At 52.2% G+C, this 18,127-nt stretch overlaps 3 protein-coding genes across 7 annotated transcripts; all 3 read left to right on the forward strand.

Moving 5' to 3' along the window:
- Positions 1 to 4: 4 nt before the first annotated feature.
- Positions 5 to 5,811, forward strand: TBL2 (transducin beta like 2). 2 transcript variants are annotated; one of them, XM_021540354.4, is made up of 7 exons: positions 5 to 154; positions 236 to 360; positions 1,324 to 1,529; positions 2,134 to 2,285; positions 3,402 to 3,528; positions 4,156 to 4,308; positions 5,257 to 5,811. In XM_021540354.4, the coding sequence occupies exons 1-7, from the start codon at positions 25 to 27 to the stop codon at positions 5,711 to 5,713; spliced, it is 1,350 nt and encodes a 449-aa protein (XP_021396029.1). In that variant the 5' UTR covers positions 5 to 24; the 3' UTR covers positions 5,714 to 5,811. The 2 variants fall into 2 exon arrangements, with proteins under 2 accessions (XP_021396029.1, XP_021396030.1); XM_021540355.4 differs by having other exon boundaries at positions 1,324 to 1,508.
- A 506-nt stretch (positions 5,812 to 6,317) lies between these two features.
- Positions 6,318 to 10,486, forward strand: BCL7B (BAF chromatin remodeling complex subunit BCL7B). 4 transcript variants are annotated; one of them, XM_021540351.4, is made up of 6 exons: positions 6,318 to 6,482; positions 6,796 to 6,871; positions 7,590 to 7,686; positions 8,589 to 8,825; positions 9,031 to 9,110; positions 9,503 to 10,486. In XM_021540351.4, the coding sequence occupies exons 1-6, from the start codon at positions 6,391 to 6,393 to the stop codon at positions 9,593 to 9,595; spliced, it is 675 nt and encodes a 224-aa protein (XP_021396026.1). In that variant the 5' UTR covers positions 6,318 to 6,390; the 3' UTR covers positions 9,596 to 10,486. The 4 variants fall into 4 exon arrangements, with proteins under 4 accessions (XP_021396026.1, XP_085413812.1, XP_021396027.1 ...); XM_085557686.1 differs by having other exon boundaries at positions 8,592 to 8,825; XM_021540352.4 differs by having other exon boundaries at positions 8,640 to 8,825.
- Positions 10,487 to 12,687: 2,201 nt separating this feature from the next.
- On the forward strand, positions 12,688 to 13,893 carry LOC146765801 (protein SLFN14-like; the record flags this gene model as incomplete). Its single annotated transcript, XM_085557687.1, is given in 4 exon segments — positions 12,688 to 12,945; positions 12,948 to 13,050; positions 13,053 to 13,231; positions 13,233 to 13,893. Coding segments are annotated over 4 exon segments (1,068 nt in total), but the record flags the coding sequence as incomplete, so codon positions are not given.
- Between the last annotated feature and the right edge of the window lie 4,234 nt (positions 13,894 to 18,127).

An 18,127-nucleotide genomic window follows, 5' to 3' on the forward strand; every position in this document is an offset into this window, starting at 1 on the left:
GGCCGCTGACGCGGCGGCGGGAATATGGAGGCAGCGGCGGCGCTGGGCGCGTCGGAGATACCGGGCGCCCTCATCGTCCTCATCCTTGTCCTGTTGCTGGCGTTCGCGCTGCACCGCTCTGCTCCGCGGGAGACCCCCACCGCCCCGCAGGACGGTGAGTACCGTGCGGACGGTGGGGCACCGGGCAAAGCGGAGCGGAGCTGAACTGTACCCACCGACCCCTCCGCTCCCGCAGGACCCAGGGCGAACGGACAGGCCAGGCCGCAGGAGCCGCGGAAGGCGAAGGCGGTGGTGAGGGCTCGCAGGGAGAAGCCGCACCAGCACAGCTTCGCACATCGGCTGCTGGTGGCTGCCCTCAAGGTACCTCAAGGGGCCGGTGCCTTCCCAGTGCTGATGCTAGTGTGCTGCTAGGCATCGGTGTCCCCCTCGGTATCGGTGTCCCGCCGGCCGCTGCCCCCACCTATCCCTCCTCCCCCTTCCCCTCCCCCCCCCCCCCCCCGGTGCCATTGTCCTGCCGGGGTCGGAGTGAAATGAGCAGGGTCTATGCCTTAATGTGCAGCTCTTTATTAAAAAGATCAGCTGGGCAGGGGGCTCGACACGGAGCTCGCCCCCGCTGTTGTAGCTTTTTCCTGGTAGCCGAAGGGTGAGAAAGCGTGCAGAATCTGTCCTTGGAGCCTCTGTGGCACACTGGTAGCCAGAGATGAAGAGGTGTGCAGTCTGTATCTGAAGTCCCAGCAGACCATCCTCTCTCCTTTCCTCGTGGCACACTGGTAGCCAAAGGGTGAAGGGATGTGCAGAGCCTGTTGCTGAAGTCCAGCAGCAGCTGTCCTCTCTCCTTTCCTCCTCATAACACCAGAAATAGTTATTCCTTTGTTCCTGCTTCCCACAGCTCAGTCCAGTCTGGTCCTCTGAGGGTTATGGTGACAGGTCAAACACAGACTAGGGATGTGGTTCCCTTTTCCCCAACCAGTGCACCCATTGAGCCCCCTCCACTGTGCCCAGCCTTCCATTTATGGGTGTTTTCATCCCCAAACCCCCCTCCCATGATTCCACTGGTCTCCCTATTTTGCATCCCAGTCCTAGAATGGTAGTTGGGGGGGGGGGGGGGGGGGGGGTGTAGGTGATTCCCAGGAGCAATTAGCTAATTAACATTTCAATGTTAGTACTTAGTTCTAGCCAAGTGTCCCAGCAAGGCTGTTTTGCTCATAACAGGAGCAGGTGTCCATCTCGATGCTGGTGTACCTCTTCCCCCCACCAGGTGCTGGTGTTTTACTGCTCCTCCCCATCCGCCCCATGTCCTTCATGATCGCTTTCTGTCTGCAGGGCCACAGCAGTCCGGTGACATGCCTGGACTTCAGCAGCAACGGCAAGTACCTGGCGTCGTGCTCCGACGACCGCACAGTGCGGCTGTGGAGCACCCGGGACCTGGCAGGGCGGGAGCACCGCTGCCTGCGCATCAACATGGGGCTGGACCACGCCGAGCTCGTCCGCCTCAGCCCTGACTCACGGTACAGCCGGACCTTGTACTGGTACCGGGATGTCCTGCAGAGCCGCCAGTCTCACGGCCAAGCTGTGGTGGGATCAGTGGTGTTGCTCTGGGATGGGTGGAGGCAGCATTTCTCACCAGGTCATCACAGTATCACTTATCCATGGCCTTTCCTGAGAGCAGCTGGCACTTAATCACAGAATCACGGTAGTTCAAGTTGGAGGGGACCTCTGGAGATCATCTAGTCCAGCTCCTGGTGGGTTAATGTGGTTTTCAGGCCAAATATCCCTGTGCACAGCTTGCTGCCCCCATGGAAGGTATCTGTTGAGGTCACTGCCAGCTGACTGCAGCTGCAATGTGCTACTGAGTCTCTCCAGTGGCCAGGGGAGCTCTTGCTGGGTGGGAAATTTGGTGGAAGAATGTGTTTTGGCTTTTTGAAGTGGTCTCTTCTGGAAAGAGAGAAAGGGATCTTGTTTCCTCGTATGGATAATAAATTTCATTCTTTTTCATTCAGTGTTGCAGTTGAACCAACACAGGGAGAGAACTTGGTGCCCTTGTAAATACTTTCATCTGGCAGCATATCCCTCTTCCCAGGTGCCCCTGAGTGACCTGGGCTGAGCTGGGGCTCAGAGCCTGTCCCTCCACAGGGCTTTCATTGTCTGGCTGGCCAATGCTGAGACTATTCGCGTCTACAAGATGACCAAGAAGGATGATGGCAGCTTCACCTTCACTGCGACTTCTGGGGACTTCCCAAAGAAGCACAAGGCTCCTGTCATTAACATAGGGATTGCAGAGACAGGTATGGAAATGAGCTGCTCACCTCTCCAGATAAGCTTTTATTTCCTTGTGAAGCTGCTTGATTCAAAGTGTTGGAGTTTTTGGCATTCTCGGGGCTGTGTACAGCATCAGTACTAAACTCTGTACTAAACTCTGTAGTCTATTAGGGATTTTTTTACTTAATTTGCTACCAACTGAACCAAAAGGTGTTGTTTTCACACCAATAATATCCCTGTAACCAGCTCCTTGATATGCACAGTTTCTTAATTTACATTTTCAGAGATGCTGTTGCAAAGAGGTCTGGCCTCAATATTGAGAGGATTGCTGTTCTCTGGGCTGCCAGTCTCTCTTTAACCAGTGAGAAATCTCTCTAGTGAGTTAATATGGTCTACCTTGAGCTTCTGGGATCATCTAGAACAGAGGTGGGGGTGGGTGGGTGGAAATTACATTTTAGTGGTGAGGGCTTGATGGATTAATGTGTCAGGTATGTGCCAGTGGCAGTTGGGAGCAGGTGGATGTGAATTCACCTCTGTAATAGGAGGTCAGGTAAAATATTAACTGAAACTGGGGGTGTGAAAGTGAAAACTTAAACCTGCAACAAGTAGCTGGAAGGTAAACAGGCAACTCCCTGCCTGGGCTGAAGTGGCAAAGGGGAAATGGGAACAAGCAGGAGTCCAGTATGGGCACAACCAGCAATAATGGATCGTGGTCTGTGGATCATGGTTGTGACTGGGATTCAGTTGCCTGCCTGCAATCCATAGCTTGAAAGGTGCTTATCCTCAAGCTGATTTTGGGCATGCAGATCAGGTGAAGTGTTTGTTCCTGTATGTGGCACAGCCCAGTGGGGCTGCACATGGGGCTCCCAGCTCTGCTTGTGGGGCTCAGAGTCCTGAGTATAGGGCACACATGGGCTCAGTGCCTGCTGCCTGCTTGGGAGCCAGGGGACTACTCAGGCATAACCAGGAGCTGAGTCTTCTGATACTGCTCTTTACTCTGTCCTAGGAGACTGACACTCCTTGGATTTTGGTGCTGCTGGTGGTTTTCTCCAGCTGCAGGGAGAGGTTATCCTGGGGCTTCATTGAGTCTGTGGCAGTGTTAGGTCTGGGGGCTCTCCTGAACTTTGCCTTTTTTTCCCCAGGGAAGTTTATCATGACAGCTTCCAGTGACACAACCATCCTGATCTGGAGCCCAAAGGGCAAAGTCCTGGCCAGCATTAACACCAACCAGATGAACAATGCCTATGCCACAGTGTCACCCTGTGGGAGGTGAGTGACAGGCAGGATTCCAGGCTACTCTTTTGCACAGCATAGCATCAGTTCAGACCATTGGCAGTTAATTGTTATTGCAATGCAGTTTTCTGAGGGTTCCACAGTTTAAAAAGATATCTTGGCCCTCCAGGAGATGGAGCTGATGTGGGGTCAGGCACTCTTGTGTTGCTATTCTGCCTCAGCACTGCTGTTTTGGTAACCTGAGAGCAGCTTTGGTCTCAGGTAGCAGGGGTGGGACAGAGCAAATGCCCTCTGCAAAGAAAACAGCATTTTGAACTTGTCTGTGACCTCTTAAAGGTTAATTATAAAAATAAAGATTATTTTCCTGGGAAATCTGTTAATTGGGAAAATCACTTGCTGCTGTAGCTGGATTTGCCTTGCTCCTGGCATGAGGAGTTTGGGGATCCATAGCATTTAGCTCTTCTACTTTGACCGAAGAGTTTCTCATTCCTGAGTTGTTCTGGTACCCTTCCTTAGTGTTCCCTTTACCAGCTAGGTTTCAGAGAAAAGTGGAAATTCAGCTTGAGTGCAGGAGTCAGGATGGATTTGCAGAACTGTGGCCCTGCCTTGCTCAGGTTCTCTCTAAGAGGCAACCTGTGTCTCTGCTTCTGTTCCTTCACACAGGTTTGTGGCATCCTGTGGCTTTACCCCTGATGTGAAAGTGTGGGAAGTGTATTTTAGTAAGAACGGAGACTTCAGGGAGGTGACCAGGGCTTTTGAGTTGAAAGGCCACACTGCTGGTGTACAATCCTTTTCCTTCTCCAATGACTCAAGAAGGTATGTGTGTTACCTGCTCCGAGTTACCCTAACAACATGTAAGCTCATCTCTTCCAGGGTTCACCAGCTGCATCACTAAACTGCAGGGGGTAAAACACTACCCTGGGGAGCCAAATCTAGCTCATGCCACCTATGTATTCCCTGCTCATAGGAATCTCATGTGGTTTAACAAGACCAAGTGCTGATGCTGCACCTGGATCAGGGCAACCCCCGGTATCAATCCAGGCTGGGGATGAACAGACTGAGAGCAGCCTGGGAGTGCTGGTAGGTGAGAGATGGACATGACCCAGCCCAGAAACAGCACATGGGTAACAAAGGAGAGGGAAATTCTGCCCCTGTGCCCCACTCATGTGAGACCCCACTCGCAGAGCTGCCTCCAGCTCTGGGGTCTTAGCACAGGAAGGACACGGGGCTGCTGGAGTGAGTCTAGAGGAGACACCAACATGATCAGAGGGATTGAGCAGGTCTGGTATGAGGAAAGGTGGAGAGAATTGGAATTGCTGAGCCTAGAAAATAGAAGGTTTCAGGTTATGTAATTGTGGCTTTCTAGGACCTGAAGGGAACTGACAAGAAAGATGAGACAGTATTTACAGGGGCCTGAAGTGACAAGATAAGGGGGAATTGTTTCAGACTGATGGAGAGTGGGTTAGGTGGGACATTAGGAAGAAAGCCTTGGTTGTGAGGGTGGTGAGGCCCTGGCACAGGTTGCCCAGAAAAGATGTGGCTGCCCCATCCCTGGAAGTGTTTGAGGCTGTATTGGAAGGAGCTTGGAGCAGCCTGGTCTAGTAGTAGGTTTTTTGCTTTGGAAAGAGAACAGAGACTGTATCTGTGTATTGACTCACCCTTCCCAAGAGATCTCTCTCCACAGGATTCCTGGTTCATGGGCAGGGCAGGGTAAGAGGTGCCACCCTTTTTCCACACACTCACCGTGATCTCTTTTGGCTGCAGGATGGCAACCGTGTCAAAGGATGGCACATGGAAGTTCTGGGACACAGATGTGGAGTACAAGAAGCAGCAGGACCCATATCTGCTTCTGACAGGGCAGTGTGCAGTGCCGGAGCCATGCCGCATTGCCCTGTCCCCTGACAGCCGCACGGTCGCCGTGGCGGGCGGCACAGACATCGTGGTGTACAACACACGGCACGGTGAGGAGGAGGAGCATTTTCTTGGCGTGCACAGCCACTGTGTCACAGACCTTGTGTTTGACACCACCGGCCGCTATATCGTGTCCTGTGGGGATCGTGCTATCCATGTCTTCCACAACGCTGCTGGGCATCGTGCTGTGGTGGAGGAGATGGAGGCCATGCTGAAAAAAACTGGCAACAAAGCCATGCAGGAGAGGCTGGAGCAGCAGATCTCCAGCGCTCACAAAGCATTGGCTGCTATCTATGGCAAGAAGTACTAAGCTACCTGTACAGCAGGAGGCAACTGCACTCTCCCTTGGGGGTGTTATTTTTTTTTAAATAACTGTGAACAGCAATAATAAACAGAGTGCCCAGGTTCTTCCTTGCGTGCTCTGTGATGGCAAGACAGGGCTGGGGACAGTGGCATCTCCTAGTGTCACATTCATGTGTTGTTTTCCCCTCAGGGCTTAGATCATCAGTATCCCATGGAATTGATTGCTAAGGCAATGCCTATGAGTTCTCCTGAGCTTAGAATTGGGAGTTGCGTGCATTTGGGGTAGGTTTTATGGTTAGTTGTTTCGTTTGTTTTTTTTTTTCCAAGAGAACTGACAAAGTTCAGTGTTGATACTGAACGGTAGGGATTCAGCTGCAGGGAACGGGGCAGTGCTGTAACGGTGCAGCGGACTCGGGGTGGCCCCGTTCCCTCGGCCCGGGATCTCGGGGGAATCGAGCAGCGGGACGTGCCCCACGGGAAACCACCGCTGCACCGCCGCTTCCCGCGCGCGTCGTTTCCGCGCCCGCTGTCAGACGCGTGCGTCTGCGCAGGCGCAGCAGCCGGGGCGTGTCGGGCGCGGTGACGCAGGAGGCGCAGCGCGCGGGCGGGCCAGGCAGTGCGCGTGCGCGGGGCCGGGTGCGCCGGCGGGTGCGGCGGGGCCGGTGCTGCGGGGCTGCGCGCGCCATGTCGGGGCGCTCGGTGCGGGCCGAGACCCGCAGCCGCGCCAAAGATGACATCAAGAAGGTGATGGCGGCCATCGAGCGCGTCCGCAGATGGTGAGGGCGGGCCCGCGGGGGGGGGAGGGGGAGGGCCGCGCCGCCCGCGCGCGGCCAATCGCCGCGCCGCGGGGTGCGACTCGGAAGTGCGCGCCCAACCAGCGGGTGCGGGCGGAGGGGCGGTGGCCAATGGGGTCGGGGCGGGGACGGAAGCGGCTGTGATGGGCTTTGAGTGCAGCCAATGGCAGTGCGGTGGGCGGGGCAGCCCGCCCGGTGCGGAACTGACGGCGCTCCGGACCAACCGGAAGGTGGCGGGGGGCGGGGCTTGTTGCCATGGTGCCCCGGCCCGGCCCGGCCCCCTCGTGTCTCGCAGGGAGAAGAAATGGGTGACGGTGGGTGACACGTCCCTGCGGATATTCAAGTGGGTGCCAGTGGCGGACAGTAAGGAGGTGGGTACCGCGCGCGGAGACGAGCCAGGAGCCACCGCCCACAGCCAGCCTAGCTCCCTTAACTTCAGCTGAGCTCCGAGCCTTCCCCAGCCCTACCGACCACCGAGCCATCCCTGAGCCTCCCGATTCCGCCGAACGCCGCCAAACCCCCCTGAGTCCCCTCCAGGTCGATCCCTGAGCCCTCTCCAAGCCAGCACCTGAGGCCCCGCTGAGCCCTCCCAGCCCTGCTGAGGACCTTTGAGGCCCCACCGAGCCCCTCCTGTCCTATTGTGATCCTCCCAGCGCCCCCAAGCCCCTGATCCCCCCCCAAGCTGACCCCGAACCCCACCAAGTCCCTGTCGAGCCTTCTTGGGCCCCCCTCCCAGCCCCAACAGGCCCCTTCAGCCAACCTGAGCATCCCCTGAACTGTCAAGCCCCCTGAGCTCCCTTGAGCCCCCTCCTGCTTCCCTTAAGACTCTTTGCTTGACTCCTCCAAGGATTTGCTTTACTCAGTGTCATTCCTAGATGGGCGTCTGCTCCTCCTCTCTTTTCCTGCTTTCCAGTCCCTTCATAGATGGAGTTTTTTCCTCTCACTTAGGAATGTGCCCCCAAAGGCAAGGGAAAAAGGCCAGCTTGAGCACATCTCTCTGGGCTTCTGGAGACAGAAAGGGGAATGGCTCCTCTGGAGCAGCATGTGTTTCTCTGACATTGTGTTTGTGCTTTTCTTTCTCTCCTTAAGAAAGAGAAATCCAAATCAAGTAGCAGCACGGCCCGAGAACCCAATGGCTTCCCAGCTGACACCTCTGCCAACTCCTCCCTCCTTCTGGAGTTCCAAGGTGGGTCTGGCTGAGCTCCCTTCAGCATGGGGAAAGACTCCAAGGCTGTACAGCAGCTGGGACATTGCTGGTTCTCTGTGCTGCCTGTATGGAGAAGAGCAGTGCTTGCCTCTGAGCACTGGTGTGGACTAGAGAGCTATGAAGTTGAGCTGTGGAGTTGGGCTGATCCACTTCTGGATTGTTTCTGTCTAAACTGTTCCTTTTTGCTGTTAGAGATTCTTAATGGGCTGTTTCTGGACTCTTTTGTGGGAAGCTTCACAGCTGACTAGAGGAGTGGGGTTTCCTGATCACCCCTTTCCATTCTCTGCTTGGGAGAGTCCAGTAGCCACCTGTAGCCAAGATTGCTTTTCCAACAGTTATTTCCATGGACCTTAGGGTGAAGGGGCAATGGCTCTCCGTGGCCTTGCTCTTGGTCTAGGCACTGTGGTGCAGCCAGGAGAGGCTCTGGCAGAGCAAGACTCACTGCTGAAATAGAATGTACACATCTCCCCAACCCCTTCTCTGTGTGTGGCTAAGGAAAATCAGGAATTTGCTGGCACTTCAGGAGATGTGGTGGGGTTATGTTGCAGATCTGCAGTTTGGCAAGGTGTGTGTCAGGCCTGCTTTCTCATGGGAGACAGGTGCTGAGTATTAATCCTTGTGTTGCTTCACAGAGAAGGAGCAAAACCCTAATACAGAGCAGGAGATTCCTGCTCTTTGGATGCCCAGGGCCCTCCCAAGCTGCAGATGTGGAATTTGGCAGTTCTCATTCCCAGGGCAGGAACATTCCCTTTGCCATGGCCAGTTATGTATATGATTCCCACTGTGTTCTGGAGGACTCAGTCCTGTGCCTGACAGCCCTTAGGCTGACGGGGAACAGTGAATCCCCTGGTTAACTCTCTGACCATGCTCTGCCATCTCAGCAGGACCTTGGGCTGCCTGTGCCGCTGTGTCAAGGTGCTCTTCTTCACCAGGTGCTGTTTCTGCAGATGAGAACAGCAACCAGAGCTCCTTGTCTGATGTATACCAGCTCAAGGTGGACAGCAGCCCCAACTCCAGCCCCAGTCCTCAGCAGAGTGAGTCTATGAGTCCTGCCCACACGTCTGACTTCCGTACGGATGACTCGCAGCCTCCTACCCTGGGGCAGGAGACCCTGGAAGGTGGGTGCTGGGCCAAGAAGGGAGCAGGCAGATGGGTGGGCTCAGGGAAGGCCACTCCAGGGCTGTTGCAGGTCTGGTGGGTGGCCTTGGCGCTTCTGGAAGCTACCAGGGCATCGGGGACTTCTGTAGCTAGGTGTTCTATCCTGGTTCAGCACTGAGCTGGGTGCTGGCTCTGCATTTTTGTTGACCCACCTGTTCTCCCCAGAGCCCTCCCTGCCTTCCTCAGAAGTGGCAGATGAGCCTCCCACTCTCACAAAGGAAGAGCCAGTCCCTCTTGAGACTCAGGTAAGGGAAGGGGGATTGAAGCCATCTCTAAATGTGCTTGGACCCAGACTGGCCCTTTGACCATTGTTGCTACTTCTTGTAGCTGAAGCATCTTGGTGGATGGACTTGCTCTGCAGTCCCAAAGTGCCCCCTGGGAGCTCCCAGAACCTCCTGGTTTTCTGAGCTTTGGTCTTTATCCCCTGGTTCAGATCAAGTGTTGAAGTGTGAGGGAAGGATATGGGGGTGTGCGAAAACTACAATTCTGGCAGGCTCCAGGGCTGGAGTGGATTCCCATTCCTGGTGCCCTGGGGTCTGTGCATAACTGACAGCCCGGGCTGTCCCCATAGTGTGACACAGCCTTGTCTAGGTGTGCGTAGCTTGGTATCACTGCCTGTGACCTCTGGCTCTTGCAGGTAACTGAAGAGGAGGAGGACTCCAGTGCACCACCTCTGAAGAGATTTTGTGCTGATCAGAACTCTGTGTGCCACACAGCCTCAGAGAGCTAACCTGCCTGGCCCGGCACCTTCGCCAGCCCCTTGCAGAACTGCCTGGCCCCACCAGGATCAGCGCTTCCCTCCAGCCTGCCCCTTCCCCAGTGTCGGGGCTCCCACCACTCACATCAAGTGCGCCATGCCCTGCCCTGCCTGATGGATGGGGCTGCTGCCAGTACCTGCAAATTTGCCTCTATTTATTGGCTCCTTCTCTCCCCGTTCCCTGCCCTAGAGTTGGGGGTCTCCGCTGGGTGGGCTGCATGTGTGGGGGGGTTCTCCATGGGGCTCCCTGCTCTCCATGGTCCCTGGGACACTGGCAGATGTTGTTTGCCTGCTTGTGGCTCCCCTGCCTGCCCTTCCCCTGGGTGCTGGGAACAGGAGAGCAACCTTCCACCTGGCTCCGGGTGATGTGTTATGGGGGGCAGTGAAGGGGTGGCCAGCAGGGACCCACTGGGACACTGTGCAATAAGCTGCTAGTTTAAGCCATTCAGCTGGGAGAGAGGGGAGCACTTTCCCCTCCTGGAGGGCAGGTACTGACCGGCCTCGGCTCTGCCTCGGGGCACAACTCCAGCTGAGTGGAATCTGCAGTCCCCTAGGAGCCAGCAGAGCAGGGGGAGCTGCTGCCCTGTGCTGGAGGATCTCGCCCCGGCCTAGGTACCCGCTTTCACTGAGGTGGTGAAGGAAGCGCCAGGGTGCTGGAGCACCCAGGAAGCGCTCCCGCCCTGGGGCTCTGCCGCCCCCCAATACCCACTGTCCCCCCAGCCCCACTCTCCCCCCACTGCCACTGCATGTCCCGCCGAGTCCGTGATCGAGTCTGGTGAAGCTGGAGGCGCGGCCGCGTGTGGAAGTGGAAAGTTATTTTAGCACTGAATAGAATATTTTTCAAATTAAACTGTTTGAAATACAGATGCAGAGCACGATGTCGGCCTGGTGGGGAGGGGCGGTGCGGGAAGAGAAGGGAAGTTTCTGCTAAACGGGGGCTGGTGCTGGCCTCCCTGACAGGAGGGTACAAGCAAGGTGAGGGTTGGGCTCTGCTCCCACAGAACAAGGAGTGGCATGAGGGGAATGTTGTGAATGAGGTCCCATATGTCTAATTTAATATACCACAAACTTTAAATTTAGCAGCAGTTTTAATTGAGATAAAATAACACAATCAAATATAACTCGGTAGTTACAAAAATAAATTTGGTAGCGGTTCCGATAAAGCATAAGCAAAAACTGATTGGTTGGGGTATGTGAAGAGCTTCCCATCCTGCCTCATGTACAAAAGGCAAAAGGATCCAAACACGACATATACTGTATACTAATACATATTCATTAATAGTTTCCCACAAATCTCCTATTTCCGATTCTTGACATCTACATCATTCTGCTGCACAGTGCATGTTTCCATTGTTGCTATGGGGTCTTCTGGTCTCTTCAGGGGTCTTCTTGGAGAAAGGCCAAAGGTCTTCCTCACATGTCCTCTGGATAACCTGGCAGGTGGCACATTCACATTGAGCTTGATGTTATATAAGTAAGCAGTATGTTCCAATTAAACCTTATTTATTTCATAGATAAGACCACTATTTTAGACTCCCTGTCTGGAATGGTCCCAACTTTATTCATATTCAAGGTCGATCCTGCTCTAGGAGTTAACTTCAGTTAGTGCCAAATTTGGTTTGGAGTCAGTTCCTGACTGTCTTGGTTTGACAAGACAGGAGTCTGTGAAGGAGGGCTAAAGCCTCCTGTGCAATGGAGAAGGTAAACCCCCTCCCTCCAAATTACCAGGATTTTTAAATTAAAAGGCTCTCAGGCAAAGATATGGGAATGGGAGTAACAATTCTTTACTAGGAGAAAACTAGATAACAATTTGAAAAGGCAAATGCAATTGGTACAAACAAAACTAGTGATAAAGTCCACAACCTGACACCCTGAGGAGTCGGGGTGTTAGTAGCAGTCCGGTTGAAATGACAGCTGCTCCTCTTGCAGTGGCTGATGAATTGCAGCTGAAGTGGTGATCTTTAGAGGGGTATAGTTTTCTCTGAAGATCTGGTGGCAGTTGGGCCGGTCTTCCTCTGTGCCGGGGCCGCCTCCGAGCTCTGCCGCTGCCGCCTCACCGCGCTCCGGCCGCTTCTCTGGGAATCCCGCCGAAGGAGCTGCTTCTCTGGGAATCCCGCAAAGAGAGAGCTGCTCTGTCTCCCAAAAGGTACCCCTTTATACAATAAGAGTGCTTGGCTTCCCCCTCTGGGTGGAGTATCTCACAATGGGATGGTGTTATGTTACCAGGCCTTCAGTGAGTCAGTCAATGGCCCATTAACAAACCATTACCTCTTCGGAGCAAACCATTGTTCTTGGAAGAGATAACAAACCTGCCCAACCTCCAACAGATGGCAAATAGAATACAAGCTTATCTTACAAACCAGGACACTGACTTCTGCCAATTATGTGTTGGGAGTTTTTCCTCCTCAAGGCCGTTTCTACATTTGGATATTCTGCTTCTTCCACCATTACATCCTATATCCATTTTCTCACAAGAATAATCTGTAAGGTAACCCTCCTGCTCTGTAATACTTATAATGTATGCTTTTTCTTACTATTTTCCCAAACTATTGATATAATTGCAATTTTATTAGCATGAATCACATCCATTTATCACAGCAAACAGTCTCAAGTTTTCTCAGGGGAGATTTAGGTTGAACACTGGGGAAAAGTTTCTTCAGTGAAAGGGTTGTCCAGCTCTGGCACAGGCTGCCCAGGCCAGTGGTGGAATCACCATCTGTGGAGGGATTTAATAGATGTGTAGATGTAGCTTATGGGGAGGGACATGGGTTAGTGGTGGCCTTGGCAGTGCTATGGGACAAATTGGACTCCCATGGTCTTAGAGAACTTTCCCAACAATTCTGTTCAATTCTGAATCCTAACAATTCTGTGATAATCATGAAGTATTTTTAATAATATATCATTTCAGCATCAGGATGGCCAGCCAGGAGGGGCAGCTGCATGATTGATTTGAACACAAACTCCTGATGTGTTTGTGGTTATTGGGAAAATACTTTCAGGAAAGAGTTCCAGAAAGAAGAAGTCTAGCAATCAGAAAACAGAAGTCTTTTCCATAGCAAGTGTGTGCATTGCTGAATTCAGGAGGAGGAATACTGAGAATGGAGCATGAGGACAAGAATGACTTCTTCTGGGAGCATAGCATTTGTGGAGACATAGAGACAAGCCTCAGGGATTACACTGGCAGAAGCAAGGCCTCTGAATACTTTGCATGGATGCAGAAGGGGAGTGACCTGCTGCTTTTTGTTAAAACATGGTGCTGTGGAGGTCCGGAGCTGGGAGGTGCAGCCACAAAATTGCACCTCTGCAGCTTAACCACTGGTTTGTTTTCATAGGCCCAAGTGCATTGGTTTATCCTGTGACTTCCAGAGAAGCTCCTGAATTCCTGAGGAAGAAAAACTGTGGCAAGTGCCACAATGAGAATGGACTGACCCCAAGAGAGCTCAGCTGAGTTTTTATGAGGGAGCAAAAGAGACTCCTCTGAACATGCAAGAGCACAACATCCAAGATGCTGTGGGCAGGTGTATAAAGAAGGATGAAGTGCTCATTGAGGAGGTCCTGTGTTTCACAGAGGCAGCACTTACTGAATTTAAGGAATGCAGTACAAAGAGTAGTTTGTAATGCATCAGAAAAAAGCCTTCCTAAATACATCTCAGCCTTTTCAAACACCGAGGGTGGATATTTATTTTTTGGTGTGGATGACGATGTTAAAGTCGCCAGCACCCACAGAGAGAAAGTAGCCTTAGAACAAACAGTAGCTGATGCCATCAGCTCAATGTGTGCCCTTCACTTCTGCAGCTCTGGGGCTGGCGTGCAGATCCAGATGCACATCCTGGATGTTTATCACCAAGCAGTCTGTTCACAGGGCTATGCCTGTGCCATGCACATGGAACCATCCTGCTGTCCCGTGTTCCATGATGACACTCAATCCTGGATGGTGCTGGGTACTGTCAAGGACGAGAGTGTGGAGGTCCAGGCACTGACCAAAAGACTGAGCATCAGGAAATGGATGGAGCTTATAACAGCTGCAGACCCAGATAAAACCTGCATTTATGTTAGTGTCAACTTCATTTCCGCATTCTGCTGTAAAGGTTCAGGAGGAAAGATCAACTTGTTTCCAGGGTGTTCTCACCAAACCTAGAAAGAGCCCTTTGACCCATTCCCAGCCACAGGCACTGGGATAACAGTGCAGTTACTAGCCTGCAGTGGTACCCCTGTCCCTGAACTCATTCAGCAAGACTTCTTGAAGCACTACCAATCATAGAGTCATGGAGTGGTTTGGGTTGGAGCACAAGTGCCCACAAGACACTGGATTGCCAGGCTTTCCTTAATATGGAAAAGAGCTATCAATTCATGGTCAGGCACTGTAATCCAAAAATTAGATTCTGCCTCCTAAATTTACAAATATCAGAGGATTCCTTCCAGATGAAATCTGCCAGGCTCTAGCTGACCTTGGACTGCTGGGGGCTGTGTCTCAACTGCCCCTGAGACAGTCAGTTGCAAGGCTTTCCTTCCTATGGAAAAGAGCTAACATTCGCAGTCACTAATGTGGGGACTAAAAGTGGGATTCTGGGGCTAAAAGTGGGATTCTGCCTCCTAAAATTCTGAATTCTGAGGATTGTTACAAGATGAAAGCTTCCAGGAGTTATGACTCTGGCTGGCTTTGGGGTCCTGGGAGCTGCCTCTGAACTGCTCCTGAGATACTGAGTTGCTGGGTTAAGTAGTTGTAGGGGGTAGTGCTTAGGGTAGTAGTTACAGTAGTTAAAACTGGTAATTTTTCTTATATTTTAAACATATATATATATATATATATATATATATATAATTTTAATTAAAAATTATTTCCAAATACAACCCTTTATCTACTGTTTTACATGCAGGATCTTAAGAGTATAAGAAATTCCAAATACAGATATATAGAGTTTGAAAATACAAATGTACTTTTTGTATAAATAATTTAAATAAGAAAGAGCTTGAAAATATGATCTCTATGAAGGCCATAGAAATGGCTCTGTGTATTCAAAGAAAAAGTGGTTTTGTGTGTCACTGCAAGACAAAGGCCGAGACCTTGGTTGGGCCTTAAATCGCTGCTGCTACCTGGTGGTAAATACGAGGTACTGCGCAGGTGTGCTATTTAATTTACCCAGGGAACTGGTGGAATCACCATCCCTGGATGTGTTTAAAAAAAAAAGATTGGATGTGGCACTCCGTGCCATGGTTTAGTTGAGGTGGTGTTAGAGCATGGGTTGGATTAGATGATCTTAAAGGTCTCTTCCAATCTAGTGATTCTGTGATTCTATGATGATAATGTGCTCAAGGTAGTAGAGGAGCAAGGAATTGGCATCAGTCCACTCTCAAAATGGTGAGCATGACAGGAAGTCATGTGCTATAACAGTCAAGATGGCAGATCCAGAACAAACTTGCAGTGCTACTCTCAAGATGGTGAAGATTTACCAGAAATTGCATCACACCACACTCAAGATGGCAGTAATGGCCAGAATTCACTACAGTGAAGTCAAGATGTCCTTTCCAAGATGGTGGCAGTAAAAACAAACTTTGGGAAAGAATTCAAAATTGCATTTTGGGAAGACATCTCTTCTCAGAAAGGTGTTTTCCAGCATGCTTGAGCACAACCTAGACCTTGACCTCCAGCTTGCAGTGCAGTAAAGCTTGCAGTGCTTCCTAGTGTGAGGACAAGGGTGGTAGGGCAGTGGTGATGGAGGAGGGCAGAAGGTTTGAGTAAGGGGTTACGGTTAGGGTAAGGGCTAGGATTAGAGGTTAGAGTTAGGGTTAGAGTTTGCAATTGCCACTTAGTTCCCAGAGATTGCATTGTGTCATTGTGGTCTCCTGGGTGCCATGAGCTTGAGGTAGGGACAGCTGAGGTCTGGGACATATCCTTTGATGTTCGTATTTTTTGCACTCATCCATCCACTCAGGGCCACAGGGCCGTAGGCACATACTCCGGCCCTTTTCCCTGGGAATGAAAACTCACCAGTCCAGGTTCCTGATGTCACCTTCTAGGGCTCCCTTGGGACTGTCAGCGCAGCACAACTTTGAGAAGGGAACTGCTGCAGTCTCGGACACACCCTTCGATGTTTGGATTTTTTGAAGTCAGCTGTTGACTCTGGGCAAAAAGGCCCTGGTCACAAACTCTGGCCCTTTTCCCTGGGAAAGAAAACTCACCAGTCCAAGTTCCTGATGTCATTTAGTAGGGCTCCCTTGGGACTGTCAGGGCAGCACAAGTTTGATATAGGGGCAGCTGGGATCTGAGACATATCATTAGATGTTTGGATTTTTTGCAGTCAGCCACCCGCTAAGACCGAGGGGGCTCCTGGGCAGAAACACTGGCCGTTTTCCCTGGGAAAGAGAACTCGCCAGTCCAGATTCCTGATGTCAATTTGTAGAGCTCCCTTGGGTCTATCAGGGCAGCACAAGTATGAGGTGGGGAAAATTTCCATCTGGGATACATTCTTCGATGTTTGGATTTTTTGCAGTCCGGTCCCAGCTCAGGGTCAGCAGCCCCTGGGCATTTACTCTGACTCTTTTTCCCTGGGAAAGAAAACGCACCAGTCCACATTCCTGATGTCAATTTGTAGGGGTCTCTTGCGTCTATCAGGGCAGCACAGATTTGAGGTTTGGACACCTTCAGTCAGGGATACATCCTTCGATGTTTGGATTTTTTGCAGTCAGCTGTCAGCTCAGGGCCAGGGGACCCTGGGCTCATACTCTGGCCCTTTTCCCTGGGAAAGAAAACTTGCCAGTCCAGGTTCCTGATGTCAGTTTGTAAGGCTCCCTTGGGACTGTCAGGGCAGCACAACTTTGAGTTTTTGGCAGATGGTGTCTGGGACGTATTCTTCGATGTTCGTATTCGTTGCAGTTAGCTGCCCGCCTAGGGACGCATGGTCCTGTGTGTCAGTTTCAGCCCTTTTCCCTGGGAAATAAAACTCGGCACTCCAGGTTCATGATGTCCGTTTGTAGGGCTCGGTTCGGACTATCAGGGCAGCACAAGTTAGAGGTGGGGGCAGCTGGGGTCTGGGATACATCCTTCGATATATGGATTTTTTTCATTCAGGCCCCAGCTCAGGGCCAGGGGCCCCTGGGCACATACTCTGGCCCTTTTCCCTGGGAAGGAAAACTCTCCAGTCCAGGTTCCTGGTGTCAATTTGTAGGGCTCCCTTGGGACTATCAGGGCTGCACAAGTTTGAGGTTGGGACAACTTTGGTCTGGGACACATTCTTCGATGTCTGGATTTTTTGAAGTCAGGTGCTGTTGCAGATGATAGATAGATATGATTGCTCTCTCAGCTAGCCGGATGTCACTTCTGCCCTTGGATGAATCCTGGAGTGAAATGGATCGTTCCATCCCACCCCCCAAAAGATGTGTGGCTCATCCCACACCTCTGTACCTGCCCCTAAAACATTAGTGTCTGTAACCCCATTGGCCCATGCCTTATCCCAGCCCACCTAGGAGCCCCTGATAAGGGGGCTCTGAGAAGCTATGCAGCCTCTTGGACCTTTCCCTCTCTCTTGGACCTCTTCCCCCTCTTGGACCTCTTCCCCCTCTTGGACCTCTCCCCCTCTCTTAGAACCTCTCCCTCCCCTCCTGGGGCTTCCCCTCTCCTAAACCCTCCGTTTGTCTCTCCCCTCACCCATCGTCTTAAGCCCGGCCACGTGCTACGCCTGAGAGCACGAAGCACAGGCCTTCCTGCACCCCCAATAAACCTCTTCCTCCAAGAGTAAGCTTCAGAGATCTCTGCCTCCCTCCACCCACACCGTGCTGGAGCGTGACCCTCCCACAAGGTGCCAGCTCAGGTACAGGGACACCTGAGCACAAACTATGGTCCGTTTCTCCTGGGAAAGAAAATTCACCATTCCAGGTTCCTGATGTCAGTTTGTAGGGCTCCCTTGGGTCTATCAGGGTTGCACAAGTTTGCGGTGGGGACAGCTGGAGTCTGAGACACATCCTTCGATGTTTGGATTTTTTGCAGTCAGCTGTCAGCTCAAGGCCAGGGGCCCCTGGGCAAATTCTCAGGCCATTTTCCCTGGGAAAGAAAACTCACCAGTCCAGGTTCCTGATGTCAGTTTGTAGGGCTGCCTTGGGACTATCAGGGCAGCACAAGTTTGAGGTGGGGACAGCTTTGGTCGGGGACACATCCTTCGATGTTTGGATTTTTTGAAGTCAGGTCCCAGCTCAGGGCCAGGGGCCCGGGGCACATACTCAGGCCCTTTTCCCTGGGAAAGACAACTCACCAGTCCAGGTTCCTGATGTCAGTTTGTAGGGCTCCCTCGAGACTGTCAGGGCAGCACAAGTTTGAGGTGGGGGCAGCTGGGGTCTGGGACACATCCTTCAATGTTTGGATTTTTTAAGTCAGCTACCAGCTGAGGGCCAGGGGGACCTGGGCACATATTCTGACCCCTTTCCCTGGAAACAAAAACTCACCAGTCCAGTTGCTGATGTCAGATTTTAGTGCTCCCTTGGGACTGTCAGGGTAGCACAAATTTGAGGTGG

The sequence above is a fragment of the Lonchura striata genome, chromosome 19, assembly GCF_050655825.1.
Source record: "Lonchura striata isolate lonStrDom1 chromosome 19, ASM5065582v1, whole genome shotgun sequence".
NCBI classification, from domain to species: domain Eukaryota; kingdom Metazoa; phylum Chordata; class Aves; order Passeriformes; family Estrildidae; genus Lonchura; species Lonchura striata.